The 21539-nt window shown below is 43.5% G+C and overlaps 1 protein-coding gene across 1 annotated transcript in view; it reads right to left on the reverse strand.

The window, feature by feature from the left end:
- Positions 1-21539, reverse strand: part of CASQ2 (calsequestrin 2) — a 64019-nt gene that overhangs the window by 26742 nt on the left and 15738 nt on the right. Inside the window, exons 2-5 of the mRNA XM_025934781.2 lie at positions 13553-13637; positions 10760-10860; positions 9275-9386; positions 3627-3700 (exon numbers count right to left, since the gene is read on the reverse strand). Coding sequence (XP_025790566.1) covers positions 3627-3700; positions 9275-9386; positions 10760-10860; positions 13553-13637 — 372 coding nt within the window. The remainder of the gene's footprint in view (positions 1-3626; positions 3701-9274; positions 9387-10759; positions 10861-13552; positions 13638-21539) is intronic.

Here is a 21539-nt window from a genome sequence, read left to right on the forward strand (position 1 = left end):
GATAGTCACCATATCCCCGCCACCACCACCACAGAGTGCCCCGCTCTGTATCCCTGAGAAGCCCTTTCTTCCACTCTTGCAGTGGTATCTTGGAGAGTAAGCCTGCCATCCTTAGCTCTTAGATTCTCTTGCTCCATTTGCTCCAGAGATGTTGTGGCTTGGTTTAGGATCAGGATGCGTAGATCAATCAGTACTGGTCCCAAACCTGTGGGCCAGGTAAAACTCCCCAGGGAGCTCTCTGAAAACACACATTCCTGGGCCTGGGCACAACCATAAAAAAACACCAACTTCTAGATGTAGGCTCAGGAATCCATGATTTTAAAAGCTCCTTGGGGGATACCAATATGGACAGCGGTTGGAAACAACTAACTCCCAAATCTACATCAGCAGCCCTGACATCTCAGTGTCTTTATGGTTCTCTTACTCATATATTTAATATAACGTATTTATTGGTTTGTTTATTTACTTTCTGTCTTCCCATCTTCACCTCACCTCCTCCCCTGCCACATTAACTCTAAATTCTACAGGGACAGGAATCTGTTTTGCTCGATGTTGTGTTCCTGGCATCTAGAAGAGCTTCTGGCACATAAAAGGCACTCAATAAATATTCTCTGAATGAGAAAATGAATAAATAAATGAAAGCCATCTCTAGTTATACGTCTTCCCTGCTTGCAGAAAGAGAACTCATCAACCCCATCCTTACATTGCTCGGTAGATTCTTCTTCCTAGATTCCCTAATGTTTTCAGTAGCTTCAAAGTCTTTGCTGTCTCGAAACAGAGACTTGCAATCTTATTTTTGAGTCTTCTCTTGGCTTTCTCTCCCTCACCTCAATAGTGGCCAAGTCCTCTTGTCATCTCGACCTCTGCCAGTTGGCTTTTCGTCTTCGAGACTATATGAGTGCCTCCTTGCCCCTGGACTCTCCTGACTTCACACCTCTACAAAGCACCTCCGCTCTAGTGTGTCCCTCTGGGCTGCCATGCTGTCTCAACAAAAGGTTCTTCCAGCTCCCTCTTCTTCACTAGCGCCCCGTGCTGTACACCATTGAGGCAGCTGCTGGGAGCAGCCAAGCCTTCTGGACTTCACCATCTTCTTCTTGTCTTGGGCTCTGTCTCCCAACTGATGGGTGCAATTTTCAAGCCCCAAGTGACACTGAGTCCTCTAAGTGTGACTGCTTTTCTGTGTCCCATGTAGAGGAAGACAGGGTGTCTTTCTCTTTTTAAATGTTATAAAATCCAACAAGGCTATGTGAACGGGGACACTTATGATTCAGTGTCTTACAGAGTTTTGAGTGAAGAGGTTTCTGAGTTTTTAATTATAGCCTGACCTCACCTTCTTCATGGGCCACAGACACGAAGCCATATGGTTAGGCTGGGAGGCACGTCTGAAAACAAACACTACCCTGAACACAGCCTACCCTGGGCCACCCTTCTCAGAACTGAGGCTTTGTTGCTTGGCCAAGCCCGTCTGCCTGGTTCTGTTCCCTCAGATGATTTCTTACCCAGGAGCCACGTCAGTCACTGCTGGCCTATCATAAATGAACATCAATGATGTATTCAGTTTAGGCTTCCCTGTACGTCCCCTTCTCTCTAAAATTATCTTCCAACCTCCATTTTCCTGGGCTTAGATGGCTGCCTTTTATGCTCAGCAGGACTAACATTTACTGAATGTTTACCATGTGCCAGACGCCAGCGAAGTGCTTCACATGTATTGTTTCTTTCTCTGATGTGCAGTAAGTAGTATATGGCATTGACTTTGAAGTCAGGCTGAGCTGAGGTTATATCAGGCTTGACTACTAACTCACTATGTGACCATGAGCAAATCACTTAATCTCTCGGTGCCTTGGTTTCATTCTGTGTTGACTGAGAATATTAATCCTCCCTTTATAGGCACGTTGAGATAATCGAAAACAGCTATGTAAAGCTCTCAGTACAAAGCCTGGCATGTAAAAAGTACTTAATAAGTGATAGTTACTCTTCTTCTTGGCATTCTTGCCCAAGATCTCTTTGGACTCTAATCCAACCAGTTACGGTACATTTTCTTCAAGTTTAGGTTACAAGACTCAGATTATAGACTCTCTTCTGGATCCTTTTTAATCCAGAATTTTTATCCATAGAGGTGGTTCAATATACACATATACAAAGATTGAATACGATCTATTTTTGTCATACTCCTTCCCTGCTTCAGCACCTACAGGCTTCCTTACAGGCTTCCTCTTGTTCTTCACAGAATACTTGAACTTCTCATAGTATAAAGGTCCATCAGAACCCCTTCCCCCACTACCTTATTCCTCAGTAGGCCACTCTCTGCCTAACTTTTACTTGAATGTGATCAGGATTTAGTATGTCCTAGATTTATTTGTTCTAGTAAATATGGTGATTTAGGGTTTTTAGTTGGTGTGTGTGTGTGTGTGTGAGAGAGAGAGAGAGAGAGAGAGAGAGAGAGATTGAGAGAGACAGAGAATCATATATGTGGAGGTGTGGATGTGAGTGTGAATGTGTGTATTGAGTATAGCTAGGTAAGTGTGGTGTGGATTTGAGTGTAAGTGTGTGTGAGGAGGTATGTGTTATATTTGTGTGTTGTGTGAGTGTGTGTGTTGTATGTGTCTTGTGTGTTGTGTGCTTATGTGTGTGGTGTGTTATGTATGTGTGTTGGGTTTGTTGTATGTGTTATATGTGTGGTGGGTGTTTTATATGTGTGTTACGCATGAGTTTTTGTGTTATGTGTGTCTGCTATGTGAGTGTGGGTGTGTGGGCATGCACTCTGAATCTCAAGGGCAGGTACAGGGTATTCTGCTTAAGTGTGTGGTACCAACGAAAGGGCAGGGGTTTGGGGCATAGGCGGGGATCGCAGCACTACCATTAATTCACTGGAGACCTTGGTTGTTACTGAATCTTTCTAACTCTGTTTTGTCATCTGGGACGTGGGACTTCTTACCTTTCAAAGTTGTTGAAATGATTAGAGATCACACAAATGCAATATTGCAAGTTGTACTCAACATATGGAAAGCCCTTGATAAATAGTAGCCATTGGAGTCAGAACTCCAACCACAGTAGACCCCAAATAAACTACCCATTGATTCGAAGTCCCTCACATAGGCCGTTCTTTGGCTTATGAAAGCACTTGCCACATCCAGAAAAGAAAGAACTGGATTATAGACAAGTACATCAAGGACTTCTCTTGGAGATGTAGGCAACTTACTGAAGTGCGCAAGGCTCCAAATGACCAGTTGTCCTCCCCATTCCATCCCATCCTAACTCAACAGAGCGGGGAGCATGCAACCCTGGGAAGGGGGAGAATCGCTCTAAAAACAAGGAAGCAGTGACCGGTGTCCTGGCACACTCTGCTGATGCATCTCCCACTCTTAGTGATCGAGGTGGCAAAGAGTGGTCCATCACTTTTCATGGACTGTTTTCAGAAATACTCTTCGATCCTCTGGATTTATCATCTTTGTACCCCTCTCCCATTCAAAAGTGATGTCCTGCCATATATCTAGCACTTCTGGAGAAAGTATTAATGGATGGAGGATGGTTAATGTTTCCAAAAGAAGAAAACAGTACTGTAAAGTTCAAATTTTAATCCTACGTGCCTACAAAAGTATTTTAATCGGGGTTTCACAGGTACTTACCCCTTTGTCGAACGTAGCAAAAAATTTGATGTAAGGTTGGAAGTGTTCAGCTGCCTCTTCAAAAGCCTTGTAATCTAAGAGGGAAAAAGATCAAAGAAAGAGACCTTTTCAAGATGCACACTGCAGACATTTCTCTCTTTAAATAATGTCGAGAAAGTGGGGGGCCAATTAATCCTGACTGGATAATTATTCAGAAGATATTATTTAGATAGATAATGATTTAGTACTATTTAAACCCACAATTTCCCCCCAAGGAGTTTGAATTGACTGGTAGTCACTTGAGCTAAAGAAGAACCCTTTACCACATTTTTATGTGTTTTTGGGAATTGGTAAATGGGAAGGAGAAAATGGAGGAAACTCAGAGAGGGAGGAAAATAGAATATTAGACTCTAAACCCAAGGGAAAAGTTCTTCCACTCAAACTCACCACTAGTTGTAAGTGTGCCCTCTAGAGAGAGTGCAGCTTACTATAAATGAGTGCTAAGAAGAAAATCCACCTTAGTATGTAAAGCAACCTCAATTAAAGATGACATCATGAAGGTACTTTAAACTTCTTAGCAGGAATACCCCTTTTGGTAAATCCTCATTTTTCTTTCCCTCTCATTAATGTTTTATTTTATTTTTGAGAGAGAAAGAGAGAGAGAGAGCGCGAACAGGGGAAGGGCAGTGAGAGAGGGAGACACAGAATCCAAAGCAGGCTCCACGCTCCAAGCTGTCAGCATAGAGCCTGACGCGGGGCTCAAACCCACAGACTGTGAGATCATGACCTGAGCTGAAGTCGGACGCTTAACCGACTGAGGCACCCAGGCACCTCTCTTTCCCTCTTTTTAAGTTTTTGTTTTTATTCTGACCCCTTGGGAGGATGATTTAAAATTAATCAAGCCTATGCTTGACTCTGGTCCCAAACGTGAGTCCAAACTGGTCAAGAGAGGCATGAGACACATGAGGATGGTCATACTGTGCCTTACTACATCGGGATAGCTACCTGGCAAATACACTGGTCTTTCAGCCTTAGAGGTGAAGGTGATGGTGATGGTAATGATGGTGGTGGTGGCTCTGCATAATGTCTATAATCCTGAAAAGTGGTCATCCTATGATTCATTCTTAAGATTAGCTTTCTCCCATTTTGTGGAATCCCCTGTCTCTTAATCATTAAAGCATAGGCTTTGGCTAGGATTCTAGGAGCATGAAGACTTTTCTAATAGTCAATCAAAAACATTTCAAGAATAATACTGGCTCAGGAAACACCAAGATATAAGACAAAGCCACTGATCTCAAAGGCTCACAACCCAGAGAGGGTATGGATCCTTAGAGAATCACAGTGCAATGTGGTTGCTAGAATAGAGGTAAACACAATAAACACAGATGGGGGGGGGGGTTGAAAAATTTACAAGAATGCCTGTACAGACTGATACACATTCACACAAACCCACCCCCATAAAAGTAACTGGGTAGCCAGAAAATATATCCTATAGACTGATAGTTGGGGTAGAGAAGGGGGTGGAGGGAAAGAAGATGGGTGGGAGGTCTGGAGAATGCATAAAGACAAGGTGGGAGAGAATGGAAGTGTTTAAGCTATACCAAAGTCATTTATGTGTATCTAAAGCTGCAGTGGGCTCCATCAGAATCCTCCTTCCCTGACCCCCTTGTCCCTGATGAATCTCTCCCCACTTCCTTAACTTCTACCCTGATGGAAAGAATGGCCTAAACCTGTGTCCAGAGAATTCCCTTCTTCCCCTAGGGAACCAGTTTATATCCCTTTTAAGATGAAGAAGGTTAGATAGAGCAAGGCAAGTCCCCAGGGTGGTGCTTCAAACTGTGGCTGAACCTTTAACCTTGCCCAAACAGCAGCTGTCTTGCAGGGAACCTGGCCTAACCGCCTGCTCGGTCTCACCTCATGTGGTCCCAGGTATTCCTGCCCTCACGTCCTGTTCTGATGCTGACCAGCTCCATCCTGGCTCCTTCAGACTGACCCTCCAGTTTCCCCTTCTGGAATAGGCTCCTCAACATTCAGCCTTCAACCTCCAGCTTACTGCACACTTATCTTAGCATTTCCTCACCTTTCTTCCCATCTCTCAAGGGTTTCTGTTCTGAGTATTGTACCACCCTCCCCCGCCCCCGCAAGCTCCAGATTTCCCCCAGTTTGGAATTCTTAACATCAGCTGAATTTCCCCCAGAGAGTTCCCGTCATGCTCTTTCAACACTAGCATCCATAGCTACATGTTAAAGCCAGATGTGAACCTTCATGTCCAACTTCCTTGGTAGATGTAGCCCCCCAGTTCTTCCAGGTCCTTTCTAATTTGGTCCCAAATCACTTAGTACCCTCTTCTCCCAAGACCATTCCAGTCTAACTATGTGTGAAACCCCTCCAATTCTCCATTGTCCCTCCATCGTTCTTGCTCTATAGGATGGCTTGGGATCATTTGTAGAGCCAATGCTCTTGGTGCCATTAAAGTTCCCTGACCAATCACCCTCAAATTACAGCAGAAATACAGGACTGTTTCCCTTGGTGCCTTACCAACTCCTAGCTTCCCCATCCACGGACTCCATCCTCTTTTGCAGGGCAAGAAGAAACAGAGAGATGTGGATGCCTGATAGAACGTCGTGATGCTTTCAGTCAGTGTGTGGTAGCAACCGGTGCGTCACAACAGCCTTGAGAGACATACATTTTCTTGTGGTGATAAACTTCCTATGTGCTTTCCACAACCATTCAAAATTCTACAGTAGTTAGTATTATATCTGAAAGTCATGGCCCCCTCTGTAAACTTCCTGCATTTTGGAACAATTATCTTCTGCCGAAGACGTCAGAAAGCATCACAGCTAAGACAGCCTTGGAGAGGCCACTCCCCTGACTTCCTCACTGGATCTTCTCAGGTGTTGTGATTGTGACCAAAGTCACGTTTGTTCGTCATCAGTGATGTTTTTTGGTTTGTGACACTCTGTAAAATAGTCCATTTTTTCGGTTTTGATTTAATATACTCTAATGTTTGTATTTTCTACTAACATCAATGGAATGAATGTATGATTGCTCTTTTTTACTGTGTTCATCATCATCATAATCAGTATTATTAACCTGGTCTGGTATCAGGTATTCCTAAAGACAAACCGTGTCAATTTACAGATAAAAATTCAGCCTTACAAAGGAGATTGAAATGTCTCACTAGTGATTTTATTATTTGAATCTTCAGGGGAAAAAAATGGTAAGACCAGGAGAGCAATATCTGTGTATTCCTAAGGAAATGCTTCATCATTATTTTCAAATATATAATATGGAAAGCTTTGAATTTGAAATCTATTCAGATTATCATAAGAATATTCCATTTATCGATGAAAAAGAAAGTAATAGCCATGAGGGCTAAAAGAACGCTCACACCTTGGAAGGATAGTTTAGAGATTAGATTTCCTGAATTCTGTTCAGTGGTGAGAAAAGACCGCTCATCCATCAAAGACAAAGCAATGACCATTGTCCTATCATTTGCCCCCATCCAAAGTCTCTTATCAACTGTGACCATCAAGAGCAGAAGAGATCATTTAAACCCTTCACCGGGAATAGCATGTTGCTGTTTCAAAATCTATCTCAAAAATCTAAAAATATTTTATTTGAAGGATTTATGCAATGCAATATTTGATAACTTTTCTCTTACCTTCTTTTATTATTATTATTATTATTATTATTATTATTATTATTATTATTATTAGTGGTAACAGTAGTAGTATATAAAGAAAGCAAAAGAATGTTTTGTTTTTCCACTATGTCCAAATCCTTTCCAGTTTACTCCTATGGGCTGTATAAGCATTCCCACGTTTTGTGTGTGCCATGGCGTGAAAAAAGTGTGTTAAGTCTTGAAAGTACAAAACAGTGTTTAAGTGTGTCAGCTATAAAGTCAGATTCCTAGGACTGACATCGTGGCTCTACAGTTTATTTACTAGCTGTGTGACAGTGAGTTACTTTAACCTTTTTGTTCCTTTCATTTCCTCATCATTAAAATGCGGATAATACGGTAACCACCCTACAGGCTAGTCATGAGAAAGAAATGAAGGCATCTGTATGGAGCTCCTGGCACAGGCCTTGGCCCATGACATGTGTTTATTAAAGGAAGCTGTTTTTGTCAATTGGTTTAGTAGGGAGAATAGGAACTGAAAGATGTGCTCTTTATCCCAGTCTGGGCCTGGCCTCCCTCCTTATCTGCTATCCTGAGCTTAATGGAGGAGAGAGAAACAGAGGACAAAACAAATGGAGGGGTGGGGACAGAAAAGGAGAAAGTGAAATAGAAGGAAATTAAAGAGAAAGAAGACGGGAGTAGGCAGAGCACCCCCACAGTAGTCAGCATCTAAAAGAAACAGAAAAATCGAAGTGAAATCACCCAAAGGACAGCTGGGCAAACCTCTTTGGCTAGCCACCTTCTGCAGGCACGCTGCTAAGGAGGGCGAGTGGAGAGGCTTTTATATAACACATGAAAAAATGGTTACATTTGGTTACGGGAGAGGGAAAATAGGTGGGTTGTTGGTGCAAAGGACCAAGGATGCCAGCTGGCAGACGGGTAACAGCTTTGCAAAGGATTTTTTTTTTAATTTTTTTTTCAATGTTTTTATTTATTTTTGGGACAGAGAGAGACAGAGCATGAACGGGGGAGGGGCAGAGAGAGAGGGAGACACAGAATCGGAAACAGGTTCCAGGCTCTGAGCCATCAGCCCAGAGCCTGACGCGGGGCTCGAACTCACGGAGCGCGAGATCGTGACCTGGCTGAAGTCGGACGCTTAACCGACTGCGCCACCCAGGCGCCCCGCAAAGGATTTTCAAAATATTTTCAAAATATTTTGGACTTTCCAGAAACATCATAAGCAGCCCTCCTTTGCATGTCCCCCACGCACTAATGCTACCATGGTTATGCCCACTCCTTCTATCACTCTCCTCTCCACGGCTGAGACTTCAAGAAAAGGATTACTTCATTGGGTCATGCTGCCAAAGCTCTTTGGAAAGAGGTACTCCAGTAGTAGCCTTGCTGGTCCCTCCTCTTCCTGATTCCCACTCTCTACCCTCTCACCCCCGTATGGGTGGCGGTAGCGTTATGAGGCATTCCTGTGCCCACCCAAAACCTGACCACAAAGCGTTCAAAGGGATTATACCCAAGGGTGAAGTTGTGCTGTTGCAGGGAGCCTTGGTGGTCAGCTGTGGGGTTGGCCAGCAATTTTCCACACTGTGTGGCAGCTGCAAAGCCCCGCCTACTCAAATTTTCCTCTAATCCTGTCCAAGTGACTGAGAAGCTCTCTAACCGGTGACCACAGGAGGGGCTAACATCAGGGAGAGAGAGCCCGCTATTTACTTATTTTAGGGGAGAGTCCCACTGGTAGGTGGCCAGGTGGAAAAAGGGGAGGGAGACTTTTCTCTCTTCTGTAAAGCACTCACCTCCCCGCTTCAAGATCAGGGAACATGGCCCCAACCTTAATGCTCTTCCAGCATCCTTGCCTGTTTTGCATAATTCTCGGACATGGGTCCCACCCATGGCAGAGGGTGCAAGAAAAGATTCTCCCTCCATCCCACCCAGCACAGGATATGCTGATAGCCCATCTTCTTTATGGGCGACATGTAACATATCTGGTTGGGAATCTAGGCTTTAGACTCCCAGATGGGGCTGACAGACAACTTACACTCCGAGTCTTCACTCTTGAAAAAGCCAATGAGCTTGATGTGGTCCTCAATGCGTTCAAAGGCTTGGACTTCCAGTTTGCTGTTGATGATCTCCACGGGATCCTCAATTAGCTAGAATGCCACACACACACACGTGTATGAAATATGTTCGAAAAAGAGAACTGTTCCTTCCTCAGTGGGGAAATCAGGCACACATGTAAGCTACTTTGGCAGGAAGCTGTGGACCCCATGCATCCCCAGCGAGCACAGCGGCAGCGCCTTCTGAGGAATGGACTTAACTCAGGAGTAGGTCGACTGGGCAATTCTCTCTGTCTCCTCCTCTATTGAGTTTAGAATAGTCTGTGACTCCATTCTGGCCAATGGCTCTCGGGGTAGATTTGCTAAAAGCTTTGGGAAAGTTCTCCTTTCTTTTAAAGAGAACAAAGGAAGCTAGATCCTCCCAGCACCCCCCGCTCTTACCTCCCATTGCATATGAATGAGATGTGAGTATCAGCTCCTGCCACTGGCTTTCTTGTAACCAACCTGAGAAGAGTCAGCTGGAGGACAAAACCAACACTGAAAAGCAGACTACCTGTGATTTGTCAATAAGTCTAAAATCTGCCCTCTCTCTGCCCTTCCATTTGTGCTTCTAGGTAGCTGAATTTGGTTTCCATTACGTGCATCTAAAAGCCTCCACTTGGCTGACAGAGATGGGCCAGTGCTGGGTTGACCCAGAGTTTTCTGTTGCCTCCTTCACATTTTTAGGGCTTGTAGGTATGGGTCCATGAGAGAGCCGAGAGACTCTTGGGTGCTTTTTTGCAGGAGATGGCCTTCAACTCTCTTTTGACTCACTCTTTCTGGGTTTTTGAGGCCGTGAGGAAAAGGCCACAGGCCACTGTGCACTAGCTGGTAGATAGGAAATCACCAGCGTAGATGTCGTTTACCTGTACAGGTATCTGTTTGAAAGCATTCGACTTCACAGCTATTATTGAAAGTGTGAGGTTATTTATGGATAACATTTTTATAATGTCTGTTCCTCTATCTGCCTGAGCATATGGATCTATAGTGTCGTGCTTCTGTGGCTGAGAGGGAGTATGATATCGGGGGCTCATTAGTCCTGCCACCCTCAGCTGATTGTTATTCTATCTCTAAGTGATTACCCATCTCTCTTTCCCACTCTCTCCAGAAGCCCTGGAGCAAAGCCAAGGGGGCGTCAGGGGCTCCTGGTGTATAACTGCTAAGTAAACTAGTGTGTTGCCTACACGATCCCGATTAGTGACACTCTGGTCACTAATAAAACAGTTTCTAAGGTAACTTAAGGGCCAGCTTCCCAGTAGAAAATAGCACTGTGAAGTAGGTACTCCCAGGTTTTTTGTGAAGCATGAGGAAACTGTCTTAGACCAGGACAGATTATCCAGCTTCTCTGTTTTTACTTTGGGGTTTTACATCCCCCTGTAGTTGAACCCAAACAGCTCCAAGCAGGGCCACTGTGCATAAATGCTTACGTCCAGGAGAAACTCCACCAGGACGTCAGCTGCAAATTCGCCATCAAACTCAATTGTGCGATCGCCCTTAAGAACATACAGACTTCCTTCTTCGTCAAAACCTGGAAGAAACAAAGAGTCCCCAAGACAAGGTCATCCTGATGCAAGAAAAATCATCCCCCGGGCTGAAGTCTGGCTCAAGATCTATGGAGCTAGCATTAACCTCAGGATCAGTTCCCCTTGAAACCACCCCTGTAAAGGACACCCTAAGTACACATTTAAATTGAAATAGTCAAGAACCACTGGCCCCACCTGGACTTTAACTTGATAGAAAAATCTATTCTCTACCCTACCACTGCTTTCATTTTCCAAATATGCTGCCAACCTCATTCTCCCTATAAAATGTTTCAGTGCCCACTTGACTCCTTTTAGCCGGGCATTCCAGTCCCTCCATGACCTAGTGCCAATCCTACCCTTCACATTCTCCCTTGGGTAGACCCGCTCTCTTTGTGTGCTTCCCTCCTTCTTGCCCTCATGCTGATGTGAAAGAGTGTGTAAAGGAAAAGCCACAGAGTGTGGTTCTTTACACAGATGTTCTCCTGGTTCCTCAAATTTGGAGTGACCTCCAACCCTGCTCTCATCCTGGTCAGTTCCTTTGGATCTCGGCTTAGGACTCATCTTTCCCAAGAAGGCCACTCCAATCTCTCTCACCACCATTACTCTTCTCTCAGCTTCATTTACAGGTACTCACTGGGACAGTAAGGTCTCCAAAGGCAGGACCACTGTCACTTTGGTGTCCCCAGAAGCTTGCACAGAGCCTGGACACATCAGGCACCCCATAAATGTCCGTGGCCAGAATGAGCGGCTTGCTTTTATATCGTGGCTGAATTTTGCACATCTTTTCCCAGTTAGCTGATAATGCTGCAAGGGAAAGTTCTGCCTCTTCTCTGCCCTCCATTGCTGCTGGCGTAATGCTATGCACTTTAACAAATGTTCGCTGGAAAACTATGTTTCCCTCCAGGAATGCTAAATAACCCAGGCTGGCATTTAGTCTAACTGCATGGCATCCTTAATTCCTTAGACAAATTGTTTTCAAACTCTCTATTAGCTGGAGAATGCTTTCTCCAAAGGAACTCTCCTGTAGAGCCTCTAGAGAAGAGGAGGCTGGCCCACTGCCTGCTGTGTCCCAGGGCACATCTGAAAAACCCCAGACACATTCTGGAGCACCATTTGTAAATCTAAAGGGTCAAGGTGTCAAGTATCCTTGAGGCCAGCAATGACCAACAACAACAGGTAACTTGGGAACATCAGCCAGTGTCCTGATGTTGGAGTTTTCTCTGAGTGAAACCAGTTAGGAGACTTTTGTAGTAGTTCAGGCATAGCCTGATGGAAACCAAACTCAGGCAAACGGAAGGAAGGATGATGAAGAAAGAGCAGGTTCACAAAATACCACTGTCCTGTAAACTCTGAGAGCCAAACAGTCCAAAAGAATCTGCTCCAATTCCTCCAGGCTGAATGTAGAGAAAAGTTTGCTTAGATTTTTTCAAGCTCTGTCCACTTGAGGATACCCACTGGTCCACTCTTATAAAAGCTTGTCCAGCATTTGCCTCCCACCACCCTAAATTCTTAGATCACTGGAATACTAGTATTTTCCCCTAATTAAATTTACTGGAAATTCTCTCAAATTCAACTTTCCATGAAAGCAATGGGAAAGAAGACTAGGGTATCAATAGAATCTGGGGGCAGAGAAACAAGTCATTAAATTGTTTTTGACTAGGGAAACAGTTTAACATACTCTGTTCCCCCGACCAAAGGGGGAAAATATTCCTTAATTTATCCCCAGGGAAAGAGATACCCCAGACATTCTTAATAATCTGCTATCGTTTCATAACCATGAGTTCTTCTTTGTGTCTCACCTAAATACAATCTCATAAAATTTAAATCTTAAAAAAAAAAAGAAAAAAGCTGGTCTTCTTGAAAATAAAATAGAGAACAATTGTTTGTAATGCTCTAAGATAATGAACCTTCGTGTACCTGAAGCCACTAATCTTTCTCCCCCCTGCGTTTACTACCCCAAATCCAATTAACCTTTCTTCAAAGGTCCTGTTTTATAAGCTCCTGCTATATTTAAATAGCCATTCTTCACTGGTCATGCAGAAAAGGCAAAATGGGCAGTACATGTGTGTGGGTGTTGGGAAACCAGAGGAGCTACCCATATTGTCTCTCCTTGGGATTAGGGGTGTGAGCATCTTAAAGTGTACTTGAACTTGAGCGTGACGTATTGACACAAGAGATCACAACACGCACCGTGTGGTCACTTAACCATGCTGCGTCTAAATCCTCCCTGTCGCCCTTAATGATAATGCCCAGCTGGGGTTTAGCTTTGCATTTAGAAACCACTGGGACCCCAGGGTCACTACTATTAACGTTATCTTGTGTTGGCTGCTTCAGCCAAGAGATAAGGAAATAATAGATGATGGAAGAAGAGATTTGCTCTCTTCCAGAGAGATAACCATGGCAGTGAGATGAAGAGGCTAGGCTTTTAGCCTGTTCTAGGAGCTGAAAAGAAAGGTTTGACTTCTTTGATGTCAATTTCTATGGTGATACAAAGATATATTTGATGATTCATGTGAAATCATGAAACTCATCCCCAACCCAAGACTAAGGTGTGCAGAATTGTTTTGTATTCATTGAAAAATAGTCCAGTTACCATGCAAGAAGAAATGAAACTGTACTTTTTTTTTTTTTTTTTTTTTTTTTTTTTTGCAAGACACATTTGTTTCTTCCTGGTATGCCTAAAGAAGTCCCACTTACCCAGTTTCTTGGCAAGCTTGGCTTCTTTCTTGGCATCCACCATCACAAAGCCTATATCTTTATGTTCCAGGACCTGGGCCACAAGCTGAAGGGAAAGACAAGCCAGACAGTCAGGGGACCAAGGGCAGAAAGATGGTACAATATGTTACGGGATAATATTCTGACATAACGACAAGAAGATTGTCCTCCATACATCCTGTTACTCTGACAATTCAAGCAGCAACAAAGAGATTCCATGCCATACCCCCAGGAGAAGGATGGTTTAGCAGAATGCTGAGAACCCAGGAGAAAAAATATGAGGACCAGACCTAAGATACAGGATTTGGAAGTACATCCACTGTCTCACACCCTCCTCTGCCCTTGAGGTAGATCAAGTTTGAACTGAGAGAAAGAAAAATCAAAAAGGAAGCAAGGAGTATTTGGACAGCCGCAGGCACATGACAATGGGCCCAGAGCCCTTCCCTTGCCACCAACCGAACATGGAGTCAGATGGGGACACAAGATATCACAAGGCACACTTTGTGGTCACTTAACCATGCCTCATCTAAATCCTCCCTCTCATCCCTGAAAAAGCTGAGGGACCTTAAAATGAAGGAGACCTGTATCCCCAATACTCAAGCATGGTCCCTGGGTTCCTTCAGCCCCTGGGCTTGTGGAGTTGAAATGCCCACCGGGTGTATCTGGCCAATAGACCCAAGACGGCTTCTGATGCTTTCCCACAGCCCACTGAGAAAAAGAACCAGTAGAGGACCAGAATGGAACCATCAGCCCCAAAAGTGAAAAGGGTGCAGCAGGGTCCTAGGTGGACAGATGGTTGGACACCAGCACAGGACTGGCATCACGTTAATCTTCCTGAAACTCAGATTTAAGGAAGCAGGGAAACCCTCAACTGACTGAGATCTATGTCCTGCCATCTGGTGAATGGGAGCTTAAATAGAAACAGTGAAGGAGATACTAGAGAGATCATGAAACATTAATGTCACTTTTCTTTAAATTAAAAAAAAATGTTTATGTATTTATTTTGAGACAAAGAGTGAGAGCCAGAAGGGGGCAGGGAAAGGGGGAGAGAGAGAATCCCAAGCAGACTCCATGCTGTCAGCACAGAGTCCCACATGGGGCTCGATCTCATGAACAGTGAGATCATGACTTGAGCCACAATCAAGAACCGGATGCTCAGGGACGCCTGGGTGGCTCAGTCGGTTGAATGTCTGACTTCGGTCAGGTCATGATCTCACGGGTTCGTGAGTTCTAGCCCCACATCCGGCTCTGGAGCCTGCTTCCGATTCGGTGTCTCCCTCTCTCTTTGTCCCTCCCCCCCTCGTGCTCTGTCTCTTTCTCTCAAAAATAAATAAATGTTAAAAAAAATTAAAAAAAAAAAAAGAACCGGATGCTCAACCGACTGAGCCACCCAGACACCCCTTTCTTTAAACTTTTTAAAAAAGGTAATTACAGATTAATGTGCAGTTCTAAGAAATGATACAGAGATCCCTTGCACCTTTTAGCCAGGTTCCCCCAAAGTAACATCTTGCAAAACGATAGTGCAATATCACAAACTAGACATTGGCTTTAATGTAGTCAAGATACAGAACATTTGCATAACCACAAGGACCCCTCATGTTATCCCTTTATAGTCACATCCTCTTTCTCCCAAACTCATCCCCTCCCTAAAAAGATTTCTATAACCTTTTCATTTGAAGAATGTTACCTAAGTTCAATCACATAGTATGTAGCCTTTTGGGAGTAGTTTCTTTAACTCATCATATTTCTCTGGAGATTCATCCAGATGCTTATGTATATCAAAAGGTCATTTGTTTTTTTATGTGCTGAGTAGTATTTACATGGTATAGAAGTACTACAGTTGGTCAATTATTCATCCATTGAAGGACATCTGGGTTGTTTAAAGTTTGGGGCTATAATGAATAAAGTTGCTATAAACATTAACATACAGGCTTTTTGTGAAGGTTGGTTTTCATTACTCTAGGATATATGCTCAGGAGTGTGGTTTCTGGGTATAGCAACTGCATGCTTAATGTTTAAAGAAACTGCTGAAGTGTTTTCCTGAGTAGCTGTACCACATGACATTCCCACCAGCAGCGCAGTGATGAGCTGTCTCATTCTTCCACCTCCTTGCCAGAATTTGGAGTTGTCACTATTTTTAATTTTAGCCATTTTTACAGACGTGTAGTGATATTTCGTTATGGCTTTAATTTGCATTTCCCTAATGTCTAATGAGGCTGAACATTTTTTTCATGTGCTTATTTGACATCTATATGTCTTTCTCCATGAAATCCTTATTCATGTCTCGGCTTATTTACTAACCAGGTTGTTTTTGATTGTTGAGTTTTGAGAGCTCTTTTAATATTAGTCCTTTTTCAGAGATGTGGTTTACAAACATTTCTCCCACTCTGTAGCTTATCTTTTTATCCTCTTAATAGGGTCCTTCACAGAAGAAAACATTTCAATTTTGATGAAGTCCAATTTATCGGTTTCTCCATTTATGGATTGTGCCTTTGGTGTTAAGTCTAAGAACTCTTTGTCTAGCCCTATATCCTGACGTTTTCTCCTAATTCCTTTTCTAAACATTTTATAGTTTTAATTTTACTTTTGGGTTCATGAACCATTCTGAGCTACATTTCAGTAACGTGTGAGATTTATCTTGTTCTTTTTTGTTTTTTGGCCAGCACCATTGTTGAAAAGGCCATCTCTCCCCCATTGAATTGCTTTTACACCTTTGTCACAGATCATTTGACACAATTATGTGGATCTATTGCTGTTTTCTCTCATATGTCTGTCAATATCACATGGCCTTGATTACGGTAACTATATAATAGCTCCTGAAGGTGAGTAGACTGCCTCTTCCCACATGATTCTTCTTTTTCAAAATTGTTTTAGCTAGTTTAGTTCCTTTGCATTTCCATATAAACTTTAGAATAATCTTGTATCTAATTATAAAAAAATATTTCTAGGATTTTCATTGGAATTACATTGAACCTTTTTTTTTTTAATGTTTATTTTTGAGAGAGAGACAGAGCATGAGCAGGAGAAGGGCAGAGAGAGAGAGGGAGGCACAGAATCTGAGGCAGGCTCTAGGCTCCAAGCTGTCAGCACAGAGCCTCACATGGGGCTCAAACTCACAAACCGCAAGATCATGACGTGAGCTGAAGTCAGATGCTTAACCAATTGAGCTATCCAGGTGCCCCTGCATTGAATCTTTAAATCTGTGTATTAACATGGGAAGAAGTGACATATTTACTATGTTGTCCTCCAACTCAGGAATATGGTATGCCTCTCCATTTATTTAGATCTGCTTTGGCTTCTCTCATCTGCATTGCGTAATTTTTAGCACACAAGATGTATGCATGTCTTGTTAGATTTATACCTAATTATTTAAATGTTTTGAGTGATTATTAATAGCATTTTAAATTTTGGTGGTCATGTGCTTATTGATGGTAAATAGGTATATAATTGCTTTTTCTATGTTTATCTTGTATCTTGCAGCCCTGCTGAATTATGATTAATGCTAAGAGTTTTTTGTTTTGTTCTTTGCAGATTCTTTTGGATTTTTCTATGTAGACAATCATGTCATTCACAAAGAGGGACAATTTTTTTCCCCATATCTGTATGCTTTTCTTTTTTTGGGTTTCCTTATGGCACTGACAAGAGCTTCCAGCATTATGTTCAATAAAAGTGGCAAAAGCAGACATCTACGCCTTGTTCTCAATCTTAGGACTTGGTCTACTTTTCCTTTCCGTTCTATCAGTTTTTGCTGCACACATTTTGCAGTTCTGCCCCTTTGTGCACATCCCTTTAGTATTTCCTGTTTTCTCTGTGGAGTGATCCTGGATCTATTTGGCTCTGCAGTTTGTGCTATAAATCCCTCTACTTCTTCTTCTGTGGTTGCTTCTCTCATTTTCTCTTCATTCCTACATCTGCCTTCATTTTTCCCGGCATCTCTGTCTTTTCCCTTGGATTTCCTTTCCTCTTATAACTTCTTTGAGGGCTTTCTTTGCCTCTTCACTCTTCCTTGCCATTTTCTTTCTTTCTCTCTGCTGCTAACTACTTCTGTTCCTTTAAAGCTAAGGATATTGGTGGGAAGCACAGAAGCTGCTCTGTGGAGTGTTCCTGGTGACCAGGGGTGGAGGGGCAGACAACAAATGGCACCACCTGCCCCTAGGGCAGTTTTCTCTCCTTTCTTGGATTTTGGCTGAGAATAGGGAAAGCAGGCTTTGGATGAAAGACATCATTATCAGTGTTTATGTTATGACTCATCTTGAGCTTTCCTGCAATACTTAAACAGGCTAATATTTCTGGAAAGTCACTTGGCTTTAGCCTATTGCATTCAATTCATTAGACAAGGTCGTTTTTGAAAGAGTTTTCTGGCTTTCATTATAAGCCACTCTGTCCTACTTAGTGCTATCAAAATGTTGATTTAAATGCCCCCTTGTCTATCATGCAAAGTTAATAATGATACTATTAAGTTTCCCTACTCCTACCGCAGGAGCCGTTAGCAGTGTCTCTTAAAGTATGGCATGCATTTAAATCACCAGTTAAAATGGGGCTTCCTGAGCCTCAGCACCAGAAAGTAGAGAACAGAGTTGGGTGGGGCTCAGAAATTTACATTTTTACAAGCCACACTACCACATCTCATGATTCTGACACAGCAGATTTCACACTACACTCTAGAAAGCACTGCCATAAATGATTGTCAGTTGATCCAAAAGTGATACGGTGTGATTTTTTTCACCTGTGACCCTCAGGCCCACGTGTGGCTCTGTTGACCCCTCTACCTCAGGCATAGGAGAGACATATTAATAATAGTAAGAATATAAGAGATTAACTATGAGAATGAAACAGAAGTTTTAACTGACCTCTCCTAGGTATATGCCACCATGTTTTGTTGGGTTTTAGGCCGATGCAAAAACCCAGGCATGAAAAGCATGGCCTCCAATTACTTTATTGATATTTGTATGTGACTTTTGAACCTATATGAGTCAGAGGTGCTATCTCAGATAAGCTGAGTTCTGTTTCTTGGGTTTCCTGTTTAACTAAGCATAGCTGGTCACTGTCCTAGGATCGGATGGATGGACAGAGCCGGCACTCACAGATGGGCCAGCAACCCGTGCTAGCTGAGACCTGCCCACCTCCTCCTTGGCGCAGTCCCGGCAGTGTCTGTCACTCTCGCCTCCCACCCTGATTAGGCCCAAAGCCTGCCCACTTGAGCTCTGTCATCGCTCCCATCAACCCTCGCAAGCACCCCTCATGGGCTGAGCCAAGGGTGGCCAGGGCTGGCAGCAACCCAAGAGAGAACAGTGAAACTGGGTTGGGGGAGAACGTCTGTGGTGAAAGTCCGGGCCCCCCTGGGCTGAGTCCTGACATGACCCAGTCTCCCCAGGACCGAGAATCCCTGCCAGGCTGATGGGGGCTGGCCGGACATCGTTTGCCTCTCGCACTTGGCAACATCTTGCGTCGCCCTTGCTCCGATCCTAAATCTCCAGCTCATATGTTCTTTCCCACTCTCCCGCAGCCCAGCTCACTGCGCTCTCTCAGCTGCTGCCAGCCTTGGTGCCCCTGGCTGTAAAGCCAGCTCCAGGCTCATCTTTCACTCCAGCCTCCTTTCTGTGAATTCCAATAGCCCATGGCAGGGGCGTGGCTCTCTGACACTTATTTTGCAGTCAGAGTCATGTCTGAGTCTCTCCTGTTTTGTCCATCTCTCCTCCCTAAGAGGAAGGACCCCATTTTGTGCCTTGGGTCTCTCATCTAGCTCCTTAGAGATACTCGGCATGCTTTGGATGAATGGATGGGTGGGCCCATGCACTTCATAAGTTCAAGGGACTGCTGAGCCAAAGTGGGAAGAGGCAATTGTCACTAATTACAGTGATTAAGAGTTACAAACATGAGGAAGAGAAAAAAATAGAGTCAATATGTCTCCTAAATTCCAAGAAAACTGGAATACTCTCATCCCATCTGACTGCAATTTTCTCCTGTTGACTTATCATCTTTCCCCTGCTGGTTTTGTTAGTTTGGTTGGTTGGTTACTTCTCTGTCGTCTGTCCTAGAGACTGGGGTCATCTCTTATTGGTTGGCATATGCAGTCCTGGGCACTGGTGCAATGCTTATTCTTTCCAGAAACATTAGGATTTGCTTTGACCACAGATGATTCTATTTTTTTAATTTAATTTTATTATTTTTTTTATTTTTTTAAGTTGGCTTCACACCCAGAACAGAGCCCAACACGGGGCTCAAACTCATGACCCTGAGATCAAGACCTGAGCTGAGATCAAGAGTCAGACGCTTAACTGACTGAACCGTGCAGACACCCCAGATGATTCTTGTGAGTACAAAACTAACTTCATAAAAAAAAAAAAAAGTTGTACTAAATAATATGCACAATTCAGTGTAAATAAGCATATATGATAGTATACCCTTTCTCTCTAACTTTATATTGCATTGTATAGATATTTATTACACCAGTGTTACCTCTGTATTGATGGAATCAAAGTAGATCTCATCTTTAAATGAATTAATGAGTCTCTTCTTTAAATAGTTTATCCCAGTCATTAAGAATACAGCACTTGGCATCAGCGACCTGGATTCCTGACTTGGCCCTACGTGCTGTGAGTCTGCTATAAAATATGGATGATTACAGCCTATTTCACAAGGCTGTTGTAAAGATTACATGAGATAATGCATGCAAAGTTGTTGACACAGCTTTGGGCATGCGGTAAGTGCCAAATAAATGTTATATTTTGTTCTTAATATTATGACAGCTGGATAAGGTTCTGGACCTTGTGCCAATTCCAAAGGATCAAAGCCGAATGGACTGGAATGGAAAGAAAGCAAGAACTATGAATTGAGGACCTGCTATGATCAAGGTACATGCTAAACAAAAGTGTGTAAGACACGTTAGAGCATCAAGGACCGTGTGATTTCATTAAGGGAGAAGCTAATGAAAAATTACCTGGTAGGTACTAAAGAAAACAAGGGTTATGGAGACTTAGAGCTTGTGAGCAGGGAGGTCAAACCATGCAGAGCCTAGTGGGGGCTGTGATAAGCAGCGTGGATTTAACTTCCACACACTCAGAATGAACTCTCAAATCCCGAACGTGGCCAACAGGGCCCTGCCCAGTTTGGCCTGCCTGCCTCTGCAACCTCATTTGGGGCCACTCAGCCTCTTACTTAATACCCTCCTCTTCAGTTCCTCAAAACGTCAAGCTGTCTCCTGCCTCAGGAGGTCTTTGTACAGGGTATCCTCGTTCAGCTGTGTCCCCACGCCCAAGGCTGGGCACCGGCCGCAGCTGTCTGCCAGAAATGCCTGGTTCTAGTCACACAAAGGCACGGAATGTGCCCTGCTTCCACGCCCCCACCCCTCTTCCAAGAAGAGCCTTTCCTTCATATTTCACCAACTCTTACTAGCCTTTTTTTAAAAATTCTTTTTGGTTTTTTTTTTTAATGTTTTATTTATTTTTGAGAGAGAGAGAGAGGCAGGGGCAGAGAGAGAGAAGGAGACACAGAATCCGAAGCAGGCTCCAGGCTCCGAGCTCTCAGCACAGAGCCCTGATGCAGGGCTCAAACCCATGAACTGAGAGATTACAACCTGAGCTGAAGACGGGCACTTAACCAACTGAGTCGCCGGGCACCCCTATCAACTTCTACTATCCTTGAAGTCTACACGTAAATGTCAGTTTCTCAAAAGGCATCCCCTGACCCCCAGTCTGAATTGGGTGCCTTCTGTACTCTTTTCCAAGGAAGCCTGGGCTTCTCCTTCATACCTCTTTCTCAGTTCATAAGCATACCTCAACCTACACAATCATTTGTCTATACCTACTCATTTGATAGCCTGTCAGCTCTCTGTCCACTTCTGTTTTTCTCCCCGTACTCTCCTCAGTATAGTACCTGACCAGAATGGATCTCAAAAAACATTAGTTCCTTGCTTTTGGTATGATCTCATCTAAATGTAGAATCCAAAAACAAAACAAAACAAAAAACC

The sequence above is a fragment of the Puma concolor genome, chromosome C1 (genome assembly GCF_028749965.1).
Source record: "Puma concolor isolate L17-30 chromosome C1, mPumCon1.1.hap2, whole genome shotgun sequence".
NCBI lineage: Eukaryota > Metazoa > Chordata > Mammalia > Carnivora > Felidae > Puma > Puma concolor.